Here is a 26677-nt window from a genome sequence, read left to right as displayed (position 1 = left end):
ATTTGAACTTTTGAAGAGCCTTGGTAACAAGCTCGTAGCAACCAGAGCAGTGTTGCTCCAGAAGATTATTTTTATCATTACCAAGGGGTTGCTCAATTTATGGTAACTGAAGGTGAATTGTTAACAGACACTTTTAATACTGATTTTTCTTCGGAGTGTCTGGTCGTGTCGTCGGTAAAGCGCTCTAGCCAGTGCTATCGTAACCAACATCTCGTTCCTTCGGGGTTTTCAAAGCTAGCAAGTCACTGAGAGCTAGGTAAACAAAATGAAGAAAAATACAACACATCATCGATTTTGAAAGTCAGTATTACAATTTGGCACCGCACGTTTCATAACGATATCACATTTATAATCAAGCATATAAAAATCAACTTTGTTTCAACAAATCACAGGTATATAGCATAAGCAAACTTTTATTTGTGTTTGCATACTTCTTCGTTGTTTTCATCTTTGCGAAACGATGATGGTCGCAAGAACATGGCGACCCAGCAGGGACTTGGCTGAGATCCTACATCAACTCACCAAGCCAACATTTTGAAAGTATATGAAATTGAAATTTTGTTTTGTTGATTCCGATTGGTGATGGAATTTTGAAAGCATTCAATGTAGTCGTTGTAGAATGATAGGAATATTGAGATCTCATTCAATTTCTCATTATAAAACCATGGAATTTTTGGAATAACATTACCTCAACAAATTTTCATTATAAATATTTCGATTTTATAGTGGATACAGATAAATACAGATTTTTCATTCTGGGTAATACAGATTTTCTATGAAAATATCTGGTATCTCTGTTCTGAGGGTTTTGACATTTGGATAGAATATACTTAGAGTCAGAGATGCCATTTATACAGATTTATCTGTATTATACAGATTTTTACATGCTCATACAGATTTAATACAGAGTACAGATTTTATACAGATTTCCTCAATTTAATACAGATTTATACAGATCTCACAAAAAGTATGAAAAATAAATAATTTTTCTGTTTGAGCTATCTTTTAGTATTTGATTCCAGTGACGATATTAATCAACGGACAAATAACAAATTATTATGGAAATCTGTAAAATCCATTTATATTATAATTTGAAACCAATTTGAACTGATATTAAATTTTTTTGGCAATGACTTAGTGGAAACATATATTGGAGAAGCCAAATGAATGAAAAACTAACAGAAAAGATGATTTATTGGAAAAGATATGCTCAGAGACAGTACTTTATTCAAGGAAGTAATGGCATCATGAAACTTTACTATCAAACTGAGAGTTGTATGAACCGATTTGACGTTGCATATTGGGTGTTGAAATTCCATGTCAAATTATAAAGTCACAAATTTTTAACTAGATAAATATATGAGATTGAAATTTAATTGTTGTGGATAAAAAATGAAACTTCGTCGTTGAATATTCTTGTGAGCGCGGCAATGACTGATTTAATCTACCATCCTACAACCACAATCTATTGGAATAACATATCTTAGCATCATTTTGTTGTAAGAATTTCATTTTATTAGTGAATACAGATTAATACAGTTTTTTTATACAAAAAATACAGATTTTCTATGAAAATATCTGGCATCTCTGCTTAGAGTGCCTATAACCAGAGTGACGACTTCTCATCCGTAATGTTGGCAACAATTCAAAACATTACATTAGCTTTACATTGAACTGACAGGTCGTTTGCTCGATTGGAACTGGTAGCTGTCATTCCAAACGAACAGCTGTCGTCACTCTGATTATAGTCACTCTAAATATACACTGCTAAAAATCAACATCTTATTTTAAAGTGTTTCACAAAATACATTTTATGTTTCTAAGTACACTAAGATATCAAGTACTTCTCATTTGTGCTTCAAAAGCGTAAATCATAAATATCAAGTGTGTTGTCACATAACCCAAGTGAGTGTCATAACATTTGAGTTTGAAGTGTGGACATGTTGATATCGAATTTTTGACACATAACCGTCAATTCTGTAAATTCATGATACAGCCCTGTTCCATCACATGTCAATTTGAAGTATCCGCATATTGATGTATATATGTCTACGCATTGTTCTTTATTTTCGCTGGCAATTGCGGCAATATTAAGTGTCAAACATATAAATGAAAAGTGAAAAACAAAATGGCTACGAAAATTAAAGCTGAGCTGATTGAGCTAGGTTTTCCGCAACGTATTTTGGATATTTTAGACAGTGAATATTTATATAAATTGAAGTTTTTTTCGTGTTTGTTTAATTTGTAACGTGTTTCCAGATAACGGATTAGTTGAAGACGATATAAACAAGGCTATTGAGTTCCTCAAAGAAAAGGGGCTTGTGTCTGTTGATGAGAACGCAAATGAAATTTCTTTGATATTTCCGGTAATAGTGCAGCAGAGATTTTTAAGTTTTCAATCTACTAAATTTCTTATTTCTGTTTTATAGGATGAGGAAATCGTTAGGGGTCAAGACAGTGCATCAAATTTAATTGATCCAGAACAAATGCTAGTCCCAGAGCTTGGTGGTTCATCAACTCAGAATTTTACTTCGTTCCAAGTCACACAGGTATGATACTAGAGGCCCTTCATTCATTTGTAAAATACCCCAAGAGTTGTTACAGCTAAACGTCCGTTTTTTATATAGAATCGAGTACTGCTTTCTCCACACGCATCACCTTTGGAGGAGGTTACAGCTAAGGAAAACGTAATTGTAGTTCATCGTAATATTTCGGCAAAAACAAATAACACACCGGAGGTGTGTATGACTTCGATTTTAGCTATTTACTCATTATCAACCATGTCTATTTTGATTTTCAGAGCAACAGTTGTACAGACTACGGGAAAGAGAATACCCTGCATACGAATACAGAACTGACTCCCGAAAGTCTATACAAGATACTGTCGGAATCCTTAACAGGTAACGATATTCTCAAATTGGCAAAAGTTGGTCCATTATCAGAACGTAGACAACTCGAGTTGGCTGGAATTCTAGCACAATGGCACCTGCAAAATAAGAAAAAGCTTGTCGAAAATGACTTAAGAAAGTATGCGCAAGTAATAACAATTTTATTGAAATCCGAAAAAGAGGTACTTTTTAATTTATTTTCATAAAAAAAACAAACACATAAAAGAAACCCGAAATTTTTTTAAATAAATTGTAAACATGTTATATATTATAGGACACATATTTTCTCCCAAGGAACGGCGATAAGAAAAATCCCGGTGGGAAAATTTATAATAAAATTTGCAACTTAAAAACAAAATTTCGAAAACGAAAAATAGATGATTTAAATCATCTACAGAAGTACAGCAATTCCGGTAATATACGACAAGATAATTCATTCGAATTGAATCAGGGCACTGCATGGGAAGCCTTGGAATGGCTTAACCATAATGATGGCCCTGGGAGTACAGTCCTCGACATGTGGAAGGCAAGTTTCTCATTACGGAAAATCTATATTGGCAAACCAAACGCTAAAGAAAATTTAATAGAAGCTAACCTGTGGCGATTTCTTCTATCGGAATACGGTTATCAGTTGGTATGCAATATTAATATTCTAGATTGAGAGTTAATTTTTTTTTCATTTTAAGATTGATATTGATTATCAATTTCTCAAATCGAATCGAGCTACGGAAAAGTGGGATCATCTACTAGCGGTGGCAGGAAAATATATCCGGGAAAGGTCTATTGATGACTCATCCTGTAAATTAGTAGATATCTTTAGCAATAGTACTGAGGCAAAGGGTAAGAAACTCAATACTACGCACTTATTTAAAAAATAATGAGCCAAACATAGAAATTTTCTCAAATGTGCAATTTTAGGGTAACGGAGGTATTTTGGCCAGTCTAACACATTTTGGCCCGGCGCCAATAATGCTGGTTCTAATGAAAATGAAGTACATATTTATACTGAATATGTTAACGAGTTGAATAATCTTTTAAATTCTTAGACACGATGTAATTCATTTTGATTACATCCAGCAATATGTACGCCGGACCAGAATACAGTGAGGTCTAAATACATATTTTACCCATACTCAGCCGAGTGCTAATCTCAATGGCAAAAAAGCCTGTGAACCATTCTGATTAGATCTCGGCAAGCAACTGAGTGGCTCCGATGTCTATCGTGTCAAATGTTAAATAAATTTCAAATTACAGATTTACGAATTTGTGCTCTATTGCTCTCACTAAACTGCGTACTTCATCCACAAAAGGTTACGGTATCCTACAAACCAACGGTACTGAATGGACAAAACGATACTGTTTTGTTTGCAAATTCTGATGACGAAGCTAAAGTCAAACTTGCTGCTGTTTATACACAATATCAGAGTTATCGGATTCCACTAACTCCAAAACTGATATTTTTCGGAACTCAAGCATCGTTAACTGGAGTGTTCAGAGTATACTACGGAGATTTATTCTACACTTTGCCGTCAGCTTCTCGTGCCATCGATGTGTACATAAAATTATGTGAGGTACTGGCACTGAAGCATTCAAAAATCAGTAAACTGATTTGGCTTTTCGTTCAACACTACATTTATGATTTGGATATTCCTGAACGTTACGCGAGTATCGATAGACTTGTGCAGTTTTTAAATCAACCTGCGTTAAGCAACTTGGAACAAGATGATGATTGAATGTTTCATAGAACATTGTGCAGTAAAATTCAAATCGTCCAACGAATATCTTTATCACCTAAATGAGTATCACCAAGTGCCTCGAAATTACAGATTTATTTGCACGTATCCGTCATGTATTTCTATATTTAGTAAATTTTATAGATTTAAAGATCATTTAAATAGACATAAATTCCATATGTCAGAAAGCAAAACCGTACACGATAATCAAATTTTAGAGAGTGTTCACAATAGCTGCATCGATCAAATCACTAAAAGCCCACCCTCTGACAGTGTTGAAAATTCACAGACAGCGAACAGTTTGGAAAATATTTTAGCCTGCATAAATACAGAGACAGTGAAGTTTTCATTAAATTTATATCATAAAAGCAATTTGACTAGAAGTGATGTGAAAATGATTCAGTCAGGATCACAACAAGTGTTCTATAAAATAGCTGAAGAATTCAATAAATTGCCTATTTCTATAAGCGACCCAGGCACAGAATATAAGTTCAAAACTTTAATGAATAAGCTAAAAACAACGTTTGAATTTATCGATACAGATTTTAAATTTTTTAACTATTTGCAAAAAAATAACTTATATAGTCCACCAACTGTAATTACAATTCAGAGCAATAAAATAACCGAGCATTCAGTTGTATCTTCTGAAAATCTATTAACTAACGAATACAGCAAACATCATATTGTTTTATTTGACATACAATTTCAAATAAAGTCGTTTTTTGAAAAACCGGGCATATTTAGGAAAATGATCAACTATTTCGAATGTTTAGAGCAATCTGATCGAATAACAAACTATATTCACGGTACCACATGGAAGAAGATTAAATCAAAATATCCTGCTCAATATGTCATTCCTTTATCATTATACGCAGATGAATTTGAAATTAATGACAACCTATCCTCTCACAGTAAAAAAGATGTCATTTGTGGCATTTATTATAACTTTTTAGTAATTCCTGAAATATTTTCATCTAGATTATGTAATATTTTTGTAGCTGGAATAATTAAAAAGGCAGCTATTAGCGAATTTGGAATGAATGAAATGCTCAAGGAAATAATAGAAAAATTCAAAAGCATGGAGGAAAACGGTATTGAAATTAATGTAAACAACACTAAAACATTGGTAAGATTTCCTCTGGTATTAGTTCAGGGCGACAATTTGGGCGTTCACACTATGCTCATGCTATCTGGAGGTTTCAACGCAAAATTTTATAGTAGGTTTTGCAAAAGACCTAAAGAAATGTTGCAAAAAGATGATCGAGAATACTCAGACAGTCTGCGCGACGAAGAAAATTATTTAAGAGATATTAACTACGGAACCCAAAAAAATACTGGCTTGAGAGGAAACACTTTGTTCAATGAGCTACCATCTTTTAAAGTAACTAATAATAAGTCGGTAGACGCTATGCATGATATATTTAGCAATGGCATATGCAATAATGGTTTTACGAATGTTTTAAATTATTTAATATATGGCAAAAGATACTTATCCTTGGAATACTTTAACAGTCGTAGAAGAATTATAAGTAAGCATGCTTTAGATGAATCACTGTCAAGAATGCCAGATATCGAAGAATGTTTAATAAACAAATCAAAAACTGTTAAATTACACATGACAGCATCTGAAATGAGATCGTTTTGTTATTATTTCACATTGATTGTTGGGCAATTTGTACCAGTAAATGTCATTCCTGTATGGAATTATGTAAAGCTTTTAGTAAATTTGATTGATTTTATTTTAATGCCTTCTTTTTCACTCTTAGACTTAGAGCAATTGAAAATTATGACTTCAGATCACCACAAAATGTTTTTAAATTTATTTGACAATCAGCTTTTGAAACCAAAGCATCACCATATTGTTCATTATGCAAATACAATACAAAGTAGTGGGCCTATATGTAATTTGATGTGCTTCCGATTTGAAGCTAAGCATAAAATGTTCAAACAACATGCCCACATAATGTCATCACGGAAAAATATATGTTATACGCTTGGAATTAAAGCTTCTCTTGAATTTAGTGATAATCTGTTAAACAACATCTTTTTTCAAATTGAATCATTGAATGGTTTTAGAAAAGAAGACATTACTGATAAATCTTATTATACAAAAATAGTTTGCTCAGATTTAAAAAAATTCCCTCACGATATTTTATTCTCACGTAATTGTCAAATCAATAGAATCACGTACAAAAACGGTTATTTTATATCTGTCACGCAAAATGGAATAACAGAATTGTTTGAGATCGAGGAAATTCTTGTAACATTCGAAGAAAATTATTTTATGGTAGGAAAGTTATGGGAATGTGGACCATACAGTGATCATTTTTTGGCCCACGAAGTTATAAAATGTTCAGAACTTTTTAAAATTATTGAATTAAACGATATTGATGGCCCACCTATTATGATACACTCAATTGCCGACCGTTTGTATTACCGAAGGAAAGTTGATTTTATGAAAGGAGAATGCTTTTTGTAATTAGCTATTAAGTGCAATTGCTTAAGTTCTATGTATAATAAATATTTTTTTTGATAACACACATGGTTTTCGAATTTTTGGTATTCATATATTATTGCATTTGCATTTCAAACTTTTAAAACTTTTACTTCAAAGAGAAAAACAATGTTTGTCAAGTCAGTTGATACTTAAAACTTAATTCAAAACATTTCAATGACAAATGTTCATTTATTAATTTGTATTTATGTATTATATGAAAATTATGTGTAATATGTATTGAAATCGAAGAGTTTTCATATGATTATTTGTATTTGTCTGTCAATTGAATCAGAAGCTTCAGGCCTATTCAATATTAAGTGTAATACATTTGAAATAAATTAGCTGTTTGGTTTATGCAATTCAAGTGTAATATCCATATGTTTTAACAGGGTTTCATTTTAATGAAATTTGAAGAGTTTTACACTTGCATTTAATGTGTCGTGTCATATGCGGCGAAATTAAGTGTAAAACACTTCAGCCTAACGTGTCGATTTTTATCAGTGTACTGTTCCCGGATATTTCAGGGCAGGGATGCCATTTATACAGATTTTTACATTAGCTTACAAATTCAATGTAGATTACAGATTTTCTAAATTTAATACAGATTTCACAAAGCGTAATGAAGAAAAATTATAACTTTTCCTTCTTAGTTATCTTTTCATATTTGATTGTATTAGCGCGATGTATGATGTATGATCAACACAGATATACATTTAAATTATAATTTGAACCTAAGCACCAGAAAACTTTATTGCCAGACTGAGAGTTGTATAACCCGACTTGAGGTTGCATATAAGACGTTGGAATTTCATGTCAACATTTTTAAAATAGTAAGCATAGATTGAATTGTGAGGTTACGCAACCAGAAAGACGAAGAAAAATTAATGCTCATTGAATCTCTCTTTTTATAACTAATATCTGTTGAGATTTTACCATCATTTCATTGCAGAAATTTCATTTTATTGGTGATCATCTCTGTTTCAGCGCGTTTTCATTTGAGTCAACCGGAGTGAATACAGCTATTCGATTGGAATGAGAGACAGACATCCAAGCTAGTAAAAACTTTTTTAAAAAATCTGTGTAAAACATACAACTAAAAATCCGTTAAGAATCACCGTTGCACACGACTTTGCTCACATAAATTACCATTGTATTTAAGCTCGATTAAAAGAGCCCATAAGAGGTAACTATGCTGCTCGAAGCGCCTCTACAGGAGAATCGCTACTTGGTGATTGCTTTTTAAAACAACTGTTAAATTTCTTACACACATTGAAATATCTACTTGAATGTCTGTTCCTTGTGCTCACAGCCCGGTGGCAAGAAAAAAGCGTTCTAACACGTGCTATCGTAGCCTCTCAGGTTTCTCAAAATATGGCAAAAAAACATTCGAGCATCAAAAATCTAGTACACTAGATTTCGTTATCGATATCGTTATAAATAATGAAGATATTCACTCATGATCATTAATCTCGTCATTAATGGCAAATGGTGGTTTATTCAAATTCTACGTTTTCATATATCATTCGAAAATGAGTTCTACAGTACTCAGACTCTATGAAATTATTTTCTAGAGTGTGCATAAGCGGAAAATATTACCGTTTCTAGTTTTAAACAAACAATTTTTATTTTGAAACAATAGCATTTTACGGTTTCAAACTAATTGAAAAATTTAGTGTGGCTTAAGTCTTTGGTTTGGAACAAAAAAATTTTAATGTACTAAAATACGAATTTGAAAATTTGAAACAGCACAAACGATCCACTCGAGACAGCCGTTGATCCATTTTAATTTTTCGTAATGGAATATCCATTTGCAATTGGATTTGTTTACATTTTTTAAGTCTTCAATATGCAGTAACCAAGGTTATGGTCACTGTTATTCATAATCAATAACTTATCAATTTGTGTTGCCAGTTTCAATCATTGTGGAAAAAAAACTTTGGAAATTGTCCAGTAAAATTAGTCCAACGGGGCTCCAACTCGTGTGAACACTGCTTAAACACAGCATTTGACAGCGAACTAGAACCAAAGAAGAAAAATTTTCGGCTTCAAGCCAATTGTATGCAGATGACAATTGTGATTGGACTTTCATTAGACCAATGATCCAACTTATTGGACCAACGAAGGACCACCGTAAACGTTTTTTTTCTGAGAGGGACTGTAGAACTACCGAATGTTGAGTACTTTCCACTCAATTTCGGAGTTCTGCAGAATGTCCAATAACCTTGTTTAATGCAGACCCTGTCAGCTTAGAGAGGAAACAGTCTTCACCTCAGCTACGCCATCGCACGGCATCACATTGAACATATCGTGTCAGGATGCGCAGTGTTGCTATTTTGGCGCGCACGAATTAGACATTTCTCTCAACTACTTGTATGCACGAGATTCGATGCGGACTCGCCTCAGGGCGCAATGCTTGCAAAAAAGAATGTCGCGAACTGAGAGATACAAGCCTTTCACGAAAAAGTTTTTGCTATTTTCATAACTGTTGGGGTAAACTTGACCTCCTATGTTTTTGGCGGATTTTGTTCAAATATTACCAAAAAAATGAGTGATTTTGCAATGATAAATCAATGAATATTATATTCTTGAATGGCAGCAAAGATAATGAATAATGATAATTAAAATATTGAATAAAATATTGAAATAACTCATCAGAATCATCCGAATCGCAGCAACTGCTCGACGAATGATATTTTCATTACGTTTTCGTTTATTTAGTTTGTAATTATTAACAATTCTCGGGTAATTTTTCAAAAGGGCGTATAAGCAAGTGACAGTTTCTCTTTAATCACTCTCTCTTTCAATTATTGTGATGTGATTAAAAAGTCGAAAGTTTCGGGTATCATTTCATGAAAGAGTTGAGTGATAAACGTGGAAACCGCTTGGTAATTAAGAAGAGAAAGTAAACAAAGAGAAACTGTCACTGTTTTGAAAAATTAACCGAAAATTAAGCTGCAACTGTCAGCTTTAACCCACCTTACCCTAACACATTTACTGGAGCGAAAGCAAGAATTTTACAACACAAACAATCTGGCATCGCTGCACTCAACCCATCTGTCAAGTCGAACAGTTCGCCTCAAACTGAACGTAAACATTTAATTGTATGGAAAACGCATTCGGAACTGTTTTTCAAACTATTATTGAAGTTTTCTAGAAAATGCATTCAAAATTATCTGATTGATACTAGGTTTAATTAGGTAAGCTCATAAATATTTTGGCAATATGGATGAACTAGAGCAGCTTGAGCACCTTTCGTTGGTGTCTAAAATTTGCACTGAATTGGAAAATCATCTTGGCCTAAATGACAAAGACCTTGGTAAGTTAGATTTTTTAAAAACATTACCTGTAAAATTTAATTAAGACTTTTTATAGCTGAATTTATCATCGATTTGGCGGATAAGAATCCTTCACTGGATGCTTTTAAACGAGTGCTAGGAGAAAATGGTGCCGAATTTTCCGAATCTTTCACGGCTAATTTACTGCGGATCATTCAACTTATGAAACCGCCGAAAAATACGAAAGGTGGTGAAAATGTTCCCTCCTTCGAGGACGATGATCACGTGGGTGGTTTAGCTATGAAATTTCCCGGACTGGCGATACCAAACGCAAAACCTGGATATGAGTCGAATGAAGAGGATGACAAGTATGAGGATCGCAAGAAGAAAAAGCTTAATGTAGTAGACGACATGTTTGCTGAATTGGAAAATATGGCACCGAGTTCATCGAAAGTAGACAGTAGCAAGACTCGTGAGCAACAAGAAGTAGAGAACATGTTTGCCGAACTAGAAAGTCTTGCTCCAACGCCTGCAGTAAACAAAAGAGATAATGTGGATAGGAATCGAGATAGACGCAGCAGATCGCGGGATAGAAAGAGAAGTAGATCTAGAGAACGTAAACGAAGTAAATCAAGGGATAGACGTAGAAGTAGGTCAAGAGATCGAGATCGTAAAAGAAGGTCAAGAACCCGGCACAGATCACGATCTCGCGATAGAAAACAAAGAAGGAAAAGCAGATCAAGGAGTAGAGATCGTGACCGTTATTTAAGACGAAGTCGTAGCAGATCCAGAGATCGCCATAGGAGAGGTCGAAGCCGTTCAAGAGAGTTCGAGCGGCGTAAGCGGACACCACCTCCTCAGATGCCGGAAGAGCCAGAGCCAGGAAAAATTTATGACGGGAGAGTTGTAAATATTGTCGCTTTCGGATGTTTCGTGCAGCTTACGGGGTTTCGTAGGAAAAAAGAAGGCTTAGTTCACATTTCGCAACTATCGGCAGAAGGCCGGGTAAGCAGTGTAACAGATGTAACGAACCGTGGAGATAACGTAAAAGTTAAGGTGATTTCGATTGCTGGAGGCAAGATATCTCTCTGCATGAAAGACGTAGATCAGTCTTCTGGAAGAGATCTGAATCCGCTGTCGCACGCCCATCTTCAGGAAAATAGTGATCTTGCGAGTCGAAATCCGGACCGGCCAATGACTGTTCCGTCTATGCTTAACTTTCAAGACAACGGAGATCCAATGGAAGAAACGTCTCGTAAAAAGGTTACACGAATTTCCAGCCCGGAACGTTGGGAAATAAAACAAATGATCTCGTCTGGAGTGATTGACCGTAGTGAAATGCCCGATTTTGACGAAGAAACTGGTTTGCTGCCGAAAGATGAGGACAGTGAAGCAGACATCGAAATTGAAATCGTCGAAGATGAGCCACCCTTCCTGCAGGGACATGGTCGAGCGCTACATGATTTGTCACCGGTTCGAATAGTGAAAAATCCTGACGGTTCTCTGGCACAAGCGGCTATGATGCAGTCGGCCCTAGCCAAGGAACGGCGGGAACAGAAAATGCTTCAGCGTGAACAAGAAATGGATGCCGTGCCAACGAATATGAGTAAAAACTGGATCGATCCATTGCCGGAGGAGGATACGCAATCACATGGTGCCAATACGCGAGGTGTCGGCATGACCATGCAGGATGTTCCGGAATGGAAGAAAGCCATTATAGGAGGTAAAAAATCATCGTATGGCAAAAAGACTGATATGAGTCTTGTCGAGCAACGGCAGTCTCTTCCGATCTACAAGTTGAGGGATGATTTGATTAAGGCCGTTACGGACAATCAAATTCTGATAGTAATTGGCGAAACTGGTTCGGGAAAGACCACTCAAATCACGCAGTATCTTGCCGAGTGTGGGTTCGTGGCAAGAGGTAAGATCGGTTGCACACAACCGCGTCGTGTCGCTGCCATGTCCGTTGCGAAGCGAGTTGCCGAAGAATACGGCTGTAGGCTGGGACAAGAAGTAGGGTACACTATACGTTTCGAAGATTGCACCAGCCAGGAAACGGTTATCAAGTACATGACAGATGGTATGTTGCTACGAGAATGTCTGGTCGATTTCGACCTGAAATCCTACTCGGTCATCATGCTGGACGAAGCGCACGAACGGACTATTCATACGGATGTATTGTTTGGACTTTTGAAGCAAGCTGTACAAAAACGACCGGAATTGAAACTGATCGTAACTTCGGCAACACTCGATGCGGTGAAGTTTTCGCAGTATTTTTTCGAAGCGCCGATTTTTACCATTCCTGGACGCACGTTTCCAGTCGAAATTCTTTACACGAAAGAACCGGAAACGGATTATTTGGATGCTTCTTTGATCACGGTAAGTATTTAATATGATATCTCAAATGAGTTGTGATTCCACCAGCCATGATGTATTTTTTTAGGTTATGCAAATTCATCTGCGTGAACCACCTGGCGACGTCTTGCTGTTTCTCACTGGACAAGAAGAGATCGATACCGCATGTGAGATTCTGTACGAAAGAATGAAATCGCTGGGGCCAGATGTTCCTGAGTTAATCATTCTACCGGTGTATTCTGCTCTTCCATCCGAAATGCAAACAAGAATTTTCGATCCAGCTCCTCCGGGAAGTCGAAAAGTTGTCATAGCTACTAACATTGCCGAAACGTCGCTCACAATCGACGGGATCTACTACGTGGTCGATCCGGGTTTCGTTAAGCAAAAAGTGTACAATTCTAAAACCGGAATGGACTCTCTGGTGGTAACGCCGATCTCGCAGGCCGCTGCCAAACAGAGAGCCGGTCGTGCTGGCCGAACTGGTCCGGGAAAGGCCTATCGGTTGTACACAGAAAGAGCGTATCGAGACGAAATGTTACCTACGCCGGTTCCAGAAATCCAACGTACAAATTTGGCTACGACTGTGCTGCAACTTAAGACTATGGGAATTAATGATTTGTTGCATTTTGATTTTATGGATGCCCCTCCGGTGGAATCATTGGTCATGGCTTTGGAACAGCTTCACTCCTTATCTGCACTGGATAACGAAGGTTTGTTAACGCGCTTGGGTCGGCGGATGGCCGAGTTTCCGTTAGAACCAAATCTGTCCAAAATGCTCATCATGTCGGTTGCTCTGCAATGTTCCGACGAAATTTTAACGATTGTGTCAATGCTATCGGTTCAGAACGTATTCTACAGACCGAAAGATAAACAAGCGTTGGCTGACCAAAAGAAAGCCAAGTTCAACCAGATCGAGGGAGACCATCTAACACTGCTAGCTGTATACAACAGTTGGAAAAATAACAAATTTTCCAATGCTTGGTGTTACGAAAACTTTGTCCAGATAAGAACCTTGAAGCGGGCTCAAGACGTTCGGAAACAACTGCTAGGCATTATGGATAGGCATAAATTGGATGTGGTATCAGCGGCTAAAAACACAGTTCGTGTTCAGAAGACGATTTGCTCCGGTTTCTTCAGAAATGCTGCTAAGAAAGATCCCCAGGAAGGATACCGAACGCTTGTCGATTCACAGGTGGTTTACATTCATCCATCGAGTGCATTATTCAACCGACAACCGGAGTGGTAAGTACATTATTTCAGCTAATTTCGGTTTAACCTAATTCTTTCTATTTTCTTTTTTTCAAGGGTTGTTTATCACGAACTGGTCCAAACCACAAAAGAATACATGCGAGAAGTGACAACCATCGATCCGAAATGGCTAGTGGAATTTGCACCAGCTTTCTTCCGATTCTCCGATCCAACGAAACTGAGCAAATTCAAGAAAAATCAACGGTTGGAGCCGCTCTATAATAAGTATGAAGAACCAAATGCCTGGCGGATCAGTCGTACTCGAAGAAGGCGGAACTAGTCGGGCAATCATCGCAGCAAAGTTGTCACTACACGTTTATGCCATGTGCGCATACGGATAATATATCTAACGAAACATTTTATTATATCTCATTTATCGTTTCCTAAACTTTCGATCCGAAAAACTATCCCTACTGAATTTAAATTTACCCATCGTGTTGAGCTGCTTTAGTCTCTGCTGCGTTTGCATCTGCTCCTCGTCCAACGAAACTATTTTCCGCTTCGGAACATGTTCGAAGGCTTTGTCGAAATTTTTGGATGTTTTCAACTCGAGCATGATGAGCAGCATCTGATCAATCGTGAGCGACTTACCACCTTTAAACAGAAAGTGGTCATCCAGCGGAAGACGAGCCATCCGTAGTCCTAGCTTTTTCGCTTTGCCCAAGGAAATATTGTCCTGGGAAGATTTGTCCACCATCGCTCCGACGATATACACATCGTCCGGGCTGAAGGCTTCTAGATCATTCTTGCAGTGTGGCGTTAGATAAACCAGCTGCTCCCGTGGAAACAAATCTAAATAGCTTTTCTCCGTTATGTTGAATGGGAAAGACGGTTCGTGTACGTGAACCAAATGTTTTTCTAAGGCTTTCATTGTTGTCCGACTGAAATCCGCATTACAATGATGAATGTTGAATGGCTCGTTATGAAGTCGGTTGATCGCAAAGCACAACATTAGCTGTTTGGCAGTATTTCGCATTTCTTTCTCGTTCATATATTCGTCATAAGAACAATCGAAAACAAGATTTTGCCCGAAACGCATTGCTTGAATTAATCTGAAATCAGAATGCAGAATTAAAAAATTACCCACACAAAAAAAAAACAAACAATCGAAAACATACTTATTGTTGTGGAAATGATCCATTGCCGAATCGTATATCCGAAGGAACATGGTGTTATGAAACAAACCATAAATAATATGATTATTTTCTGCATTAGCCTGTGTGAGTTCTTCCTTTCGTTGAGCAATCTCCTGCTTTTTCCGTTCCTTTTTTAGACGTGTATTTTCTTTCGATATTTCAATATTCCACAAATAAAGGTAGAACTGCCTCCGTTGATTGCGCGAGTTGAGCTGCAGTAGATGCTGCCAGTGGTCATCTTTGATTTTACTTGGTGTTGGAACTTTGCGACCTTCCTGTCGCATCACATCTAACTCAAGTTCGAGAATTTTTCGCCTTTTCTCGTTATCAGCTGTCGAAGAAGAATGATCTTCTTCTCTTTCGCTTATTGATTTATTATGATTCGGTAGATTTGTGTAATGCTGTATGCAATATGCTAATGGTTTGTATCGCATGCCTAACTCTTTAATCTGAATCGATCTTTGATGCAAAGTAGAATCCATCAATAGGTTGCGAGCCACTAGCAATGAGCGCAACATTTTCTCTTTGAAAACTTTACAATTATTACAGGGAAATTATCCACTACGAACCCGCTGAACGTGCTCTCCACTATTTACAAACAGTACCAGGGATGCCAGGTCATTTTTTCAAATATCTGTGATCAAATCCAAAACCTGTCTGTGAAAATCTGTGACCGTTTTCCGTACTCCAATAGCAGTTCAAAATCAATTTGGTGAGCAAAAAAAAGGTCTCACTACCCATTTCTCGAACCATTATAGCTGATCGAATTCAATTTAGTGAGCAAAAAAAAAGCTCGATTTCCAAAATCTGTGATTTATTCAAGAATCTGTGAAAATCTGTGATCATTTTCAAAAATCTGTGAAAATCTGTGTCATTTTAAAAATCTGTGCAGAAAATTCAAAATCTGTGAAACACAGATTAGTCTGTGAACCTGACATCCCTGAACAGTACTTCGCTTAAAGTTTAATTTAAACCATTTAAACCCACGATGTAAAATACCCTGGTGATCACGTTTTTCTATGTGTTAGTGCGGTTGTCATTTTATTTTGGAATAACAGAGAGAAGTGAAGAAGAAAAAACATAAACAAATGACGTTCCGGGAGTTGCTTTTATGAAAATATTTAGAGTTGGTTCTGTTTGCGAAAATATTGACAGTGAAATGCGGTGTTTTGTTCCGGGATGTTTCAATCGTTTTCATCACCTGCATTTGAAATGCCACCCACAGCACAATCACACCATTATCCATGATAACTGTAATAGATACCACAGTGCGATCCGCCAAATCCTGCCTCCAACGAAATGAATAGAATCGGATGTGTGTAAAATTTTCTATGTTTCGACGTTACCTTGCAAGCCCTTGAAGAAAAAATGTTCAGATTTTCAATTAGTGCCAAAGATTCGCCAGGCTGCGCGACAACTGGAGTAACTTAGAAGTGAAATCCCGTTCTGAAGTGGTCGTTTGTTTATGTTTACATGCTTGAATCCCGGCGCGCCATACTTAATTTTATGAGAAAATTACCAACACAACCAAAACTGTCTTATCACGCCACCAGTGTATTTTACGTCGTGATTTAAACCAGCCTCCAGCTATGACGTCATGAAACTGTGGCCAGCATCATTCTGCAAAAACCAAAACAATGAAGAAGAATGGCTAACAAAAAATTGGATATTACAAACTACTTGTTTATTCAGTACCCTTTACCGCACTTTTCCGCAAACTATCGATCAGAATATCATCACTACGATAAGGAGATTAAGATTTTACTCGATTTGTAATGCTCGAATGTTTGTTTACCATACTCTGAGTGTTCTGATTGCCCACCAAATGCCCCAGATGTTGGCTACGATAGCACTTGCTGAAGCGCCCTATCCTTCATTCAGGGGTTAGCCAAATTTTGTGCTAGGGCACATAACCGTTTTCATTATTTTTACGTTTCGTCTTTGACTCATCAGTGCAGAGCAGTTCAAATTGAACTGCTTAGTGCTAAACTCGGCAGTTCAATTTGAACCGCTAAGCAGACGTAAAGTTTCTGCTACTTACAGAACACTTTTTGTTTTGCAACGAAGTGCAATGTCTTTTCTGACGTGCCGAACGAAAACGTGTTTTCGACTATTTCTGGCCGATGCAGGTATGGTCATTCAGGGGTTAGCCAAATTTTGTGCTAGGGCACATAACCGTTTTCATTATTTTTACGTTTCGTCTTTGACTCATCAGTGCAGAGCAGTTCAAATTGAACTGCTTAGTGCTAAACTCGGCAGTTCAATTTGAACCGCTAAGCAGACGTAAAGTTTCTGCTACTTACAGAACACTTTTTGTTTTGCAACGAAGTGCAATGTCTTTTCTGACGTGCCGAACGAAAACGTGTTTTCGACTATTTCTGGCCGATGCAGGTATGGTCATTCAGGGGTTAGCCAAATTTTGTGCTAGGGCACATAACCGTTTTCATTATTTTTACGTTTCGTCTTTGACTCATCAGTGCAGAGCAGTTTAAATTGAACTGCTTAGTGCTAAACTCGGCAGTTCAATTTGAACCGCTAAGCAGACGTAAAGTTTCTGCTACTTACAGAACACTTTTTGTTTTGCAACGAAGTGCAATGTCTTTTCAGACGTGCCGAACAAAAACGTGTTTTCGACTATTTCTGGCCGATGCAGGTATGGTCATTCAGGGGTTAGCCAAATTTTGTGCTAGGGCACATAACCGTTTTCATTATTTTTACGTTTCGTCTTTGACTCATCAGTGCAGAGCAGTTCAAATTGAACTGCTTAGTGCTAAACTCGGCAGTTCAATTTGAACCGCTAAGCAGACGTAAAGTTTCTGCTACTTACAGAACACTTTTTGTTTTGCAACGAAGTGCAATGTCTTTTCTGACGTGCCGAACGAAAACGTGTTTTCGACTATTGCTGGCCGATGCAGGTATGGTCATTCAGGGGTTAGCCAAATTTTGTGCTAGGGCACATAACCGTTTTCATTATTTTTACGTTTCGTCTTTGACTCATCAGTGCAGAGCAGTTCAAATTGAACTGCTTAGTGCTAAACTCGGCAGTTCAATTTGAACCGCTAAGCAGACGTAAAGTTTCTGCTACTTACAGAACACTTTTTGTTTTGCAACGAAGAGCAATGTCTTTTCTGACGTGCCGAACGAAAACGTGTTTTCGACTATTTCCCTATCCTATCCTTGCCACCGAGCTGATTTAAACACTCTAACCAGAGTTACCGTATTCGCAGATTTTTCTGTAAAACCACAGATTTTTTTACCTATTTTGCCGAACAGATTCTGTGTCTCAGAACACAGATTTTATTAAAATTCACAGAACATTTCATAAAAATGACAAATTTTCAAAATATTTTTCACAGATTTCAATAGATTATGATCAAAAATTTGCAACACAGATGGTACACAGATTTTTCAACATAGATTTTAAAATGGCAACTCTGACTCTAACCCCGTTTTGACCACAACCAGCGTTGCCAGGTTGCCAGGTTGCCAGATTTGTCTGGAAATGCCGCTACGCCACTCAAACTAACCAGATCTTTTGCCAGATTTTCGAATTTTTCCAAATTTTCCTAGATTTTGTCAGATCTCGCTAGTTCTTTACGGTTTTGGCCCCTATACGAAAGGTGGGGAGACCTTTTGTTTTCTTTTGCTCACCGAAAAATGAAACCTAGCAAAAAATTTCCTTGTGTCATAAATAAAATAAACCTAGATTCCCCAGTGTAATAGTACTGTAGTTGAGCAACCCGTGACACCAGAAGCGCCGTCTGGTGTAGAATGGGTGCGTAAATGCTCCCAAAATGCATGTACAAAGTTGTCTACGCATTTAACAAAACCACAGTAGCTAATGGAAATAGGTACACCCGTTTCACACTTGAAGCGCTGTCAGTGTCACCGCACAGTGGAAAATCTAGGTTTACTTAATTTATGCTTGTATATAGTAGACTCAAACAAATCCAGACTTTTGACTTTTGACAGATTTTTGAAAAACTCTGACCACAACCGTTGCCTGCGATGATACTAGCAGCGTTGCCAGGTCATTTTTCCAAAAATCTATATTTGACGCAAAAATCTATCTGTACCATCAGAGATGTCTATCTCCTCTGTGTGACGAAGAGCAAGCAAAATTTCTCCCCTCGCACTGACAACTTCAACGAGAGTTCTTCTCTTTCACATTTATACACCACTGTTGTGTAAAGTGTACACGCATCATGAGTGCGTTTGTTTATTTCCTTTTACCTCTTCCACTGAATCGCACCAAAGTGCTAGAGCATTAGCTAATAAATTCTCTGAGGTGGATGCAGATACTTTCACAGAGGTGTACACGCCGGTGAGCACTCTACTGTATGGTTTTCGTAGATGAAGCGTGGACACGCAAAATCAGCAAAATAAAACAATTTATCGTAAAATTTTCGGTTTTCCTTGCAAATTTTTCATAGCAAGGCCAGATCTACTCTCTATTAATTGAAGTTCACAGAAGTGTTCGCTCACCATCACGCGCCAGTGGTCACTTGGGTGTATTTAGACGAGAGCGCGTGTGAGCGATTCATGCGAAGAGAATGTGTTTCACTCGCGCCAGCTGCTTTAACCACAAGCACACACTCAAATGCTGTCTATTCGACACTGAGAAGAAGTGCGCTTTCCTCTTTGTGCGGTGATTAGTTTTTTTCATCCTCGGTGTGGCAAAAATCTGACTCTCGCGTGTATCTCTCTGGTGAAATGCCATCTCTGTGTACCATATCGGTATTAAAATCTCGTCAACATAAGTACCAGGAAAGTATCGCCAACGCTCTTTTTGGTGAACAAAAAAAAGGTCTCACAGCAACCTTTTCTCATGTCTATCCAATCTAAAAACGAAAATCGGTATTCATTTGTACGATCAGTGAATTATCGGTATTTTGAGAGTACATATCTGTATTGCGGGTATAGAGGTCAACTATCTGTATAAATACCAGTTTTCCCTGCAACGTTGGGTCCTAGGTCTGGTGTATGGATTTGACAGCCGAAATATGGATAGTTTCGGTTTCAAACGAAAACAATATAATTATCATGACCCGCATTGGCTAGGCTGCCAGGCGGCTGACTAACGGCTGCCAAAGGGCACAATATGGCTGGCAGCAATTCTGGTGTCCGGCTGCCTCACCGTTACATACACCTTAAACGATACAATAGTATCCACCAGGATTTCTTAGGTAGACGTGGTTACCAGCCATTTGTCATACCGATGGAATTCTTTGACATTTTCAGCGAAGGTGGAAAGATGAAAACGCTCGGCTAACTAAGATACAGGCGACTTTTTTGCCAAATATGATTTGACAGCCGTCACTGAAATAATTTCGGTAGCCGTCTGTATTGCTCACTTGTTCGTTCATCCTTGGAGTACTGTTCTGTCGTTTGGAACCTTCACTACATAAACGGAGCTCATAGAATCGAATCGATACAACGCAGATTCATTAGCTTCGCTCTACGGCGCTTACTTATTTATTTATTTATTTATTCATTTATTTATTTATTTACAATCAACAGACACAATTTGGTCCTAATGATAATTCCTAATAATATTCAGAAAATTTGTACGTATTCTGCTTCGTGACACATTAAAATCATACCCAGATGAAACGCGGTTGAACGATCTCTGTAAACCAATAATAGAACCATTTGCACCATAGTTGGTACGTCGTATAGGAAGTCGAAGAAAAGCACTGTTGCGGAGAGCTCTGGGTCGCACATTAATATTAATTTCGTTGAGCAAAACGGGACAGTCGATCCTACCGTTGAATATATCTGCTATTATCAAAGCGCGTGATAATTCTCGTCGCACTTGTAATGTGTCGAGACCCATTAATAACCCGCGACTTTCATAACTAGGTAGTTGATGAGGATCGGTCCACGGCAATCGGCGAAGAGCGAAGCGAACAAATGTGCGCTGTATTCCCTAAATTCTATGAGCACCGTTCAGGTAGCATGGGTTCCAAACTGCCGAGCAATATTCGAGAGTTGAACGAACAAGCGAACAGTAAAGCGATTTTAGACAGTGTATGTCTGTAAAGTGCTTAGTTATTCTCATTAGGAATTCTAAGCTACGGGAAGCTTTAGCTACAATGTAACTGATGTGATGCTTGAATGTAAGTTGTTCATCGAGATGGACGCCAAGATCCTTAACGCTAGTCGATCTTCCAATTAAGGATCCATCCAGAAAGTATTCGACATGCAATGGCATTTTCTCCTCGTGAACGTAATGGCCGAGCACTTGTCTAGATTTACAATCATACGGTTAACTTTACACCAATCTGCGAAGATTAACAATTGCCGCTGGAGAAAGGCTGCGTCTTCTAAGTTGCGGATGATGTGATAGATCTTGACATCATCACCAAACGATAAGCGAGGACATTCCAAGGCAAAATTGACATCATTGAAGTACAGTAAAAATATTAACGGTCCTAGATGACTTCCCTGTGGTATTCCGGATGATGCGAGGAACTCTCCGGAAGTATGATCGTCAATTTTAACTGCTAAACGACGATACCTAAGATACGACTGCAACCAACGAAGAATGTTCGAACTGAATCCAAGTCTGTCCAACTTAGCAACCGTGATGTCGTGGTTGATTATATCGAAAGCGGAGGAAAGATCTGTGTAGCTAACGTCCGTTTGTAAACCGTTAGACATTGCATCAAACACATAAGACAAAAACGATAGTAAATTTGTGGTTGTTGAGCGGTTAGGCATGAAACCGTGTTGAGTATCGACGATATATTGCTTGCAGTGAATGAAAATTGGTGTCAGTATAACCTTTTCGAACAGCTTTGGTATAGCGCTGAGGGAAGTGATACCGCGGTAGTTGTTTATATCCTTTTTATCGCCTTTCTTGTGGACTGGGAACATAAAGGAAGCTTTCCATAAATTGGGGAAAACTTCTGTAGCGAGAGACATTCGAAACAATTTGCAGAGGGGAGCGATTACTCCACGCGAGCACTTTTTAAGAATAACTGCCGGTATTCCATCAGGGCCTGGAGAATTTGAGGCTTTCATTCCTACAATTGCCGTCCGTATTGAGTCTTCGTCAATATTAATGCAGTTCAATGAGTTATTAGACAGGGGAACGTTAAGTGCTGCGGCAGCAATTTGCTGCTGAGTCAGAATTTCATTTGAAAAAACCCTAGAAAACTTTTCCGCAAACATCTGGCAGATTTCCTGTATGCACGAACCAGTACGATCTTCAAAGCTCATTGACGAGGGTAACCCGACTTCTTTCCTTTGCTCATTCACATGTTTCCAGAAATACCTTGGATTTGATTTCAGTTTTCGTTGTACGTTGATCAAGTAGTTGGCATGGCAGCGCGTAACGGTTTTCTTGTACAACTGATTTATCTGCACGTAGTGATTACGCAGGGAAAATCCTCCATGTTTAGAATACCTCTTTAGAGCGGCTCTTTTGGTCGTTTTCAGATGTCTCACTTCCGCAGTCAGCCATGGTGGATGCCGGGTCTGCCGTATCGATCGTTTCGGTACATAGTAGTCGATTGCGTAGCTCATAACATTAGAAAACGTCTGCACAGCAGCATTGACATCATCGTTGTCGAGAACTTCATCCCAGTCGATTTGTGTCAAGAAGTCGGTCATATTGGTGTAGTCGGTTCTACTAAAATTATAGCAGATGATGTCCGTTGGAATGCAGGCGTTCTGTAAGCGGTTCGAATCGAGCACGATATGTAATGGAGGATGATGACGAACAGAATTCACCAGAGGGAACGGTGAAGCACTAATCTTTGGTGCAACATCTTCTCTACTTGAAAAGCAAAGATCCAACATCCGGTTATTTTCATTAACGACAGGATTCGACTGTCGAAGAAGGTTGAGGTTGTAGCCGTCGAGCATGGTTGTAATGCCAATGTGGAAAGTGGAGAGCGCCGGATCAGGAAAGAAGAAGCCACCGGAACTTGTCTGCCATTTTATGCTGGAAAAGTTGAAGTCTCCCACAACCAAGATTTCATCTACGGGTAGTACATGAGTGGAAGTAATTTCTTGCAACGACTGTATGTGTACATCGATTAGCGGTAGATCGCGGCATCGGTCCGGAGAAAGATATATCACACAAAGGTAGAGGGAAAAATTGACCAGTTTCAAACGCACCCAAACCTGCTCGACGCATTTACCAGATGCGGTTTCGATCAATTGCGCCTTCAAACGACGATGCACTGCGATAAGCACCCCGCCTCCAATAGTTTTAGAGTTATTTAAGGGGCTGCGATCGGTACGGAAGACTTCGTAGTTGGATCCAAAACCTTGAACGGATAGCGTACAATCACTGAGCCACGTCTCCGAAAGAGCGATGATGTCGAAGCAATCATCCGAGCAAGCCAGCAAATAGTCGTTGATGTGCATGTTCATGCCTCCAACGTTCTGGTAGTACAAGTGCAGCGGTTGACTAGATTGATCGTCCGATGGATAACTGCAAACGACGGGAAGTGAATCAACGCCTGAATCGTTTGAGGCTGAATTGTACTTGCCGTCTGGGATGGTTTGGAAGACCCCTTCCGCGTTCCCACTCACAGGGCCGGGACGACTGATGACCGCTGGCTGCAATAGCTCGACTGTGGGGAACGTATCAGGGGCTTCCATGGTGCGAACATCTGTGCATCCCAGTATCCGATTCAGAGCGAGAGGAGGACATCTATAAGTGCGAGAGAGATCAGCACTTGGAAAGGACGGAATATGCATATACTTGCCGAGATGAGACATTTGGAAAACTCTTTCACCACACCCACGCACAGGACCAGGACGACTGAAGAACGTTGGCTGCTGTGGCACGACTGTGGCGGGGGGTTCGAGAGCTTCCAAAATATCAACTTCAGTGCGTCCCGGTGTGGTTCCATTATACTCTCATAACGTTTGCCGGGGCGGTGTTCTCATCAAACGGAGCGGGCTGGGTGTTACTTCGTATACATTCATAACGGTGCTGCATCCATTTTCGTCGGTGGAGAAATATCGATTTGAGGATACCAGATGTTCTGCTTTTTGTTATCTTCGAACTCGCGAAACAAAACACCTTGTGGCCAGGTGTCGGGATTAAGAGCCGCTTCCCGAAATTTGGGCAGTATCCCAACTTTGAAGGAGACAAAGTTCAAAGTATTTACGTCGACATCTTTTTTCACCAGCGGGATGACCGTGACATCTTCGCTGCACTGTAAACCATCTTTTGTTAGCTGCGAAACCATCTCCTTACTAACGCTGGGGTAAAAACGTGACAAGTAAATCCATACGAGGGAGCAGGGAGTTGGAACTGTGGCGATATTACAGTTATCCGATGGTTTCCGGCAACCTTCCAAAGTTTTACTTGGCTCAGAACTATCTTCCCGACGACGCTTCGCATTGGGACCAAATCCGTCGGGCTTGGGCGGCAGCGGCGACGAAACAGGCACTTTGCGCGAGAGACGAGATATTTGCTGGCTATTCTTTTTAATTTCGGCCTTCAGCTCAGCAAAAATCGATTCTGTTCTCTCTGCGATAGATGCAAATGCGCTTCCAAACGAAGAAACCGAGTCGCGGAAACGAGCAAGTTTTATCAGTTTACAACACTCATCGCATATCCAAAATAGGTTGGAATTTTCGTCCAAAACTTTCAGAAACGGCTTGTTGTGTTTTGCGCATTTCATATGTACCAAATGATGGCAAAAATCCGAACACTCAACGAAATCTTTCTCCGATTTTACAGTTTTGGCACAACGATCACAAGCATTAGCCATAGTGAACAATTCACAGGATGCCGACAGTGAAATTCAGATGGCGCTTCGGTCGGGTGAGAAAGAGCGTGAAACTGAGTATCTTGATAAAACGATATCTTCGATAGGCGCCACTTCGCGATACGATAGCAAAAAAAGCGGCGACGAAGCTGACCGAAAAACACCACAAATTATCTTTACTCCACCACGACACAAAAAACTGTCCAATTCTAATCGAGACTACGAGTAACGCAGGAAATAAAAACGAATAAAAATCACTATAAATCAATAAAAAGTGCTTAGTGCGTCGATCACACAAACAATGGCGGTACGTTGTTTACTTACTGTGGAACAATCCTCACCAACTACACGCAGAGAAATTTTTTTAAATATAACCAAATTTAGGTTTCACGCAACGATTTATTTTGTTAAAATAGTGACAAAAGAAAATCTGGTTTGATATAGAAAATATTGCTGCTTGAAACTACAAAACATGATAATCAATTTTACTCAGTGTTGACAAACAATTTCACAGTGAATTCAATTTGAAAAATTTGTTATGAATGAACGAATTTTAGATAAAGTTAGGAATTGTTGCGCTTTGAATTCACAAAATTTTTAGTTGAAATAAATTACCTTAAATTTAGCTATTTCAATTAACGCTTTTCGTTGTTGAAATTTTACATTTTTGTTTGTTTTTTAAAAATAAAATGATTTCTTTCAAACTAATTTACAGGGTTATATTTTGTACTACTTTTATTTCGATATATATTGGTTCAATAATTTCTAGAAAACAATTATTTTTAATTTAGAATTTTTTTAAGACATTTGATCGTTTCGTCATTCCGTTGCTACAAGATCGAATTATTCACATACCGCAGTAAAGGCCTGTTTTTTTATTTTTATAGCATCCAAACGATTCGGTGCTCCATCAGTCCGGCCAGAACGAGAACCTGCATCAAATATTTTTTGTAAAGAAAATGTGTTATGTAATATGATGCAAATTTTTAAAATATACTTAATCCACAGACTAACAGACAGGACACTCAAATTAGATTCTTCAATCATTTTAACGATCATTTCGAATATTCCTTTATTTGGGACAGTACTCACATGTGTCATGATGGCGCCACGTTACCCTATCAAAAACATCCTGTCTGTCATTTAGACTGTGTTTATTTTTTCCATTGACCAACAGAGTTGCCATTCATACAGAATTACCTGTAATGTATTGATTTGTATACGTCCATGCGAATTTCATGCAGGATACAGATTTAATACATATTGCCAAAACTATATACATAATTGTGCCTACTTCCCATCCTCCAACGCAATACAAAATCGAACCCGTTTTGTTACAATATTTACTTGCTTCTGGTCTGCCGCCACTTAATTTATGGTGAAAACTACCAACACAATAAAAATAGTCTAGATGAACAATGTTGAGTCAAATACCTTCCAACATCGCGAAAAAGTTAAATATATTATCAACGTAATCCAATAATTTATTGTGACGATTCATATTCAAATATTTTGATGAAATCAGGCATCCCTGCAAGCAGCTGATCGGTGTTGACAAACGAGGGAAAATCAACTAGTAAAAAAACTTTTACATAACACAAGGGGTGTACAGATAGTAAATAGTTCGCGCAGTACAATATAGGTGGAACTAGTGCATCACGAAAAAATATTTCTATAAGAATTCACTCATACACACTTAAAACCATTTCTTGAGCTCGGCATAATAAAATGCCGAAACTGATCAGCAACACGTAAATTTGCTGATTGCTCAGTAATCAATACGCATGTTTCTGAACTTCGTTAAATGC

At 38.3% G+C, this 26677-nt stretch overlaps 5 protein-coding genes across 5 annotated transcripts; 3 read left to right on the top strand and 2 right to left on the bottom strand.

Moving 5' to 3' along the window:
* Positions 1-2078: 2078 nt before the first annotated feature.
* On the top strand, positions 2079-3513 carry LOC131438354 (uncharacterized). The gene is made up of 5 exons (XM_058608348.1): positions 2079-2198; positions 2260-2366; positions 2430-2549; positions 2628-2738; positions 2801-3513. Exons 1-5 carry the CDS (start codon positions 2129-2131, stop codon positions 3092-3094), a joined length of 702 nt encoding a protein of 233 aa, XP_058464331.1. The 5' UTR covers positions 2079-2128; the 3' UTR covers positions 3095-3513.
* Positions 3391-7080, top strand: LOC131438355 (uncharacterized). Its single transcript, XM_058608350.1, has 3 exons — positions 3391-3522; positions 3575-3728; positions 4143-7080. Exons 1-3 carry the CDS (start codon positions 3406-3408, stop codon positions 4619-4621), a joined length of 750 nt encoding a protein of 249 aa, XP_058464333.1. The 5' UTR covers positions 3391-3405; the 3' UTR covers positions 4622-7080.
* Positions 7081-10177: 3097 nt separating this feature from the next.
* LOC131435721 (ATP-dependent RNA helicase DHX8) lies at positions 10178-14368 on the top strand. The gene is made up of 4 exons (XM_058603877.1): positions 10178-10434; positions 10491-12772; positions 12837-13990; positions 14054-14368. Exons 1-4 carry the CDS (start codon positions 10341-10343, stop codon positions 14274-14276), a joined length of 3753 nt encoding a protein of 1250 aa, XP_058459860.1. The 5' UTR covers positions 10178-10340; the 3' UTR covers positions 14277-14368.
* LOC131435722 (mitochondrial ribonuclease P protein 1 homolog) lies at positions 14323-17662 on the bottom strand. The gene is made up of 2 exons (XM_058603878.1): positions 15115-17662; positions 14323-15048 (listed from the first exon to the last, which is right to left on the bottom strand). Exons 1-2 carry the CDS (start codon positions 15648-15650, stop codon positions 14370-14372), a joined length of 1215 nt encoding a protein of 404 aa, XP_058459861.1. The 5' UTR covers positions 15651-17662; the 3' UTR covers positions 14323-14369.
* Positions 17663-24074: 6412 nt separating this feature from the next.
* Positions 24075-24872, bottom strand: LOC131434140 (uncharacterized). The gene has a single exon (XM_058600786.1). The coding sequence runs from the start codon at positions 24870-24872 to the stop codon at positions 24075-24077; it is 798 nt and encodes a 265-aa protein (XP_058456769.1).
* Positions 24873-26677: the final 1805 nt, after the last annotated feature.

The sequence above is a fragment of the Malaya genurostris genome, chromosome 3, assembly GCF_030247185.1.
Source record: "Malaya genurostris strain Urasoe2022 chromosome 3, Malgen_1.1, whole genome shotgun sequence".
Classification (NCBI taxonomy): Eukaryota; Metazoa; Arthropoda; class Insecta; order Diptera; family Culicidae; genus Malaya; species Malaya genurostris.
Note: the sequence above shows the minus strand (reverse complement) of the source record. Positions and strands in the feature narration are given on the sequence as shown.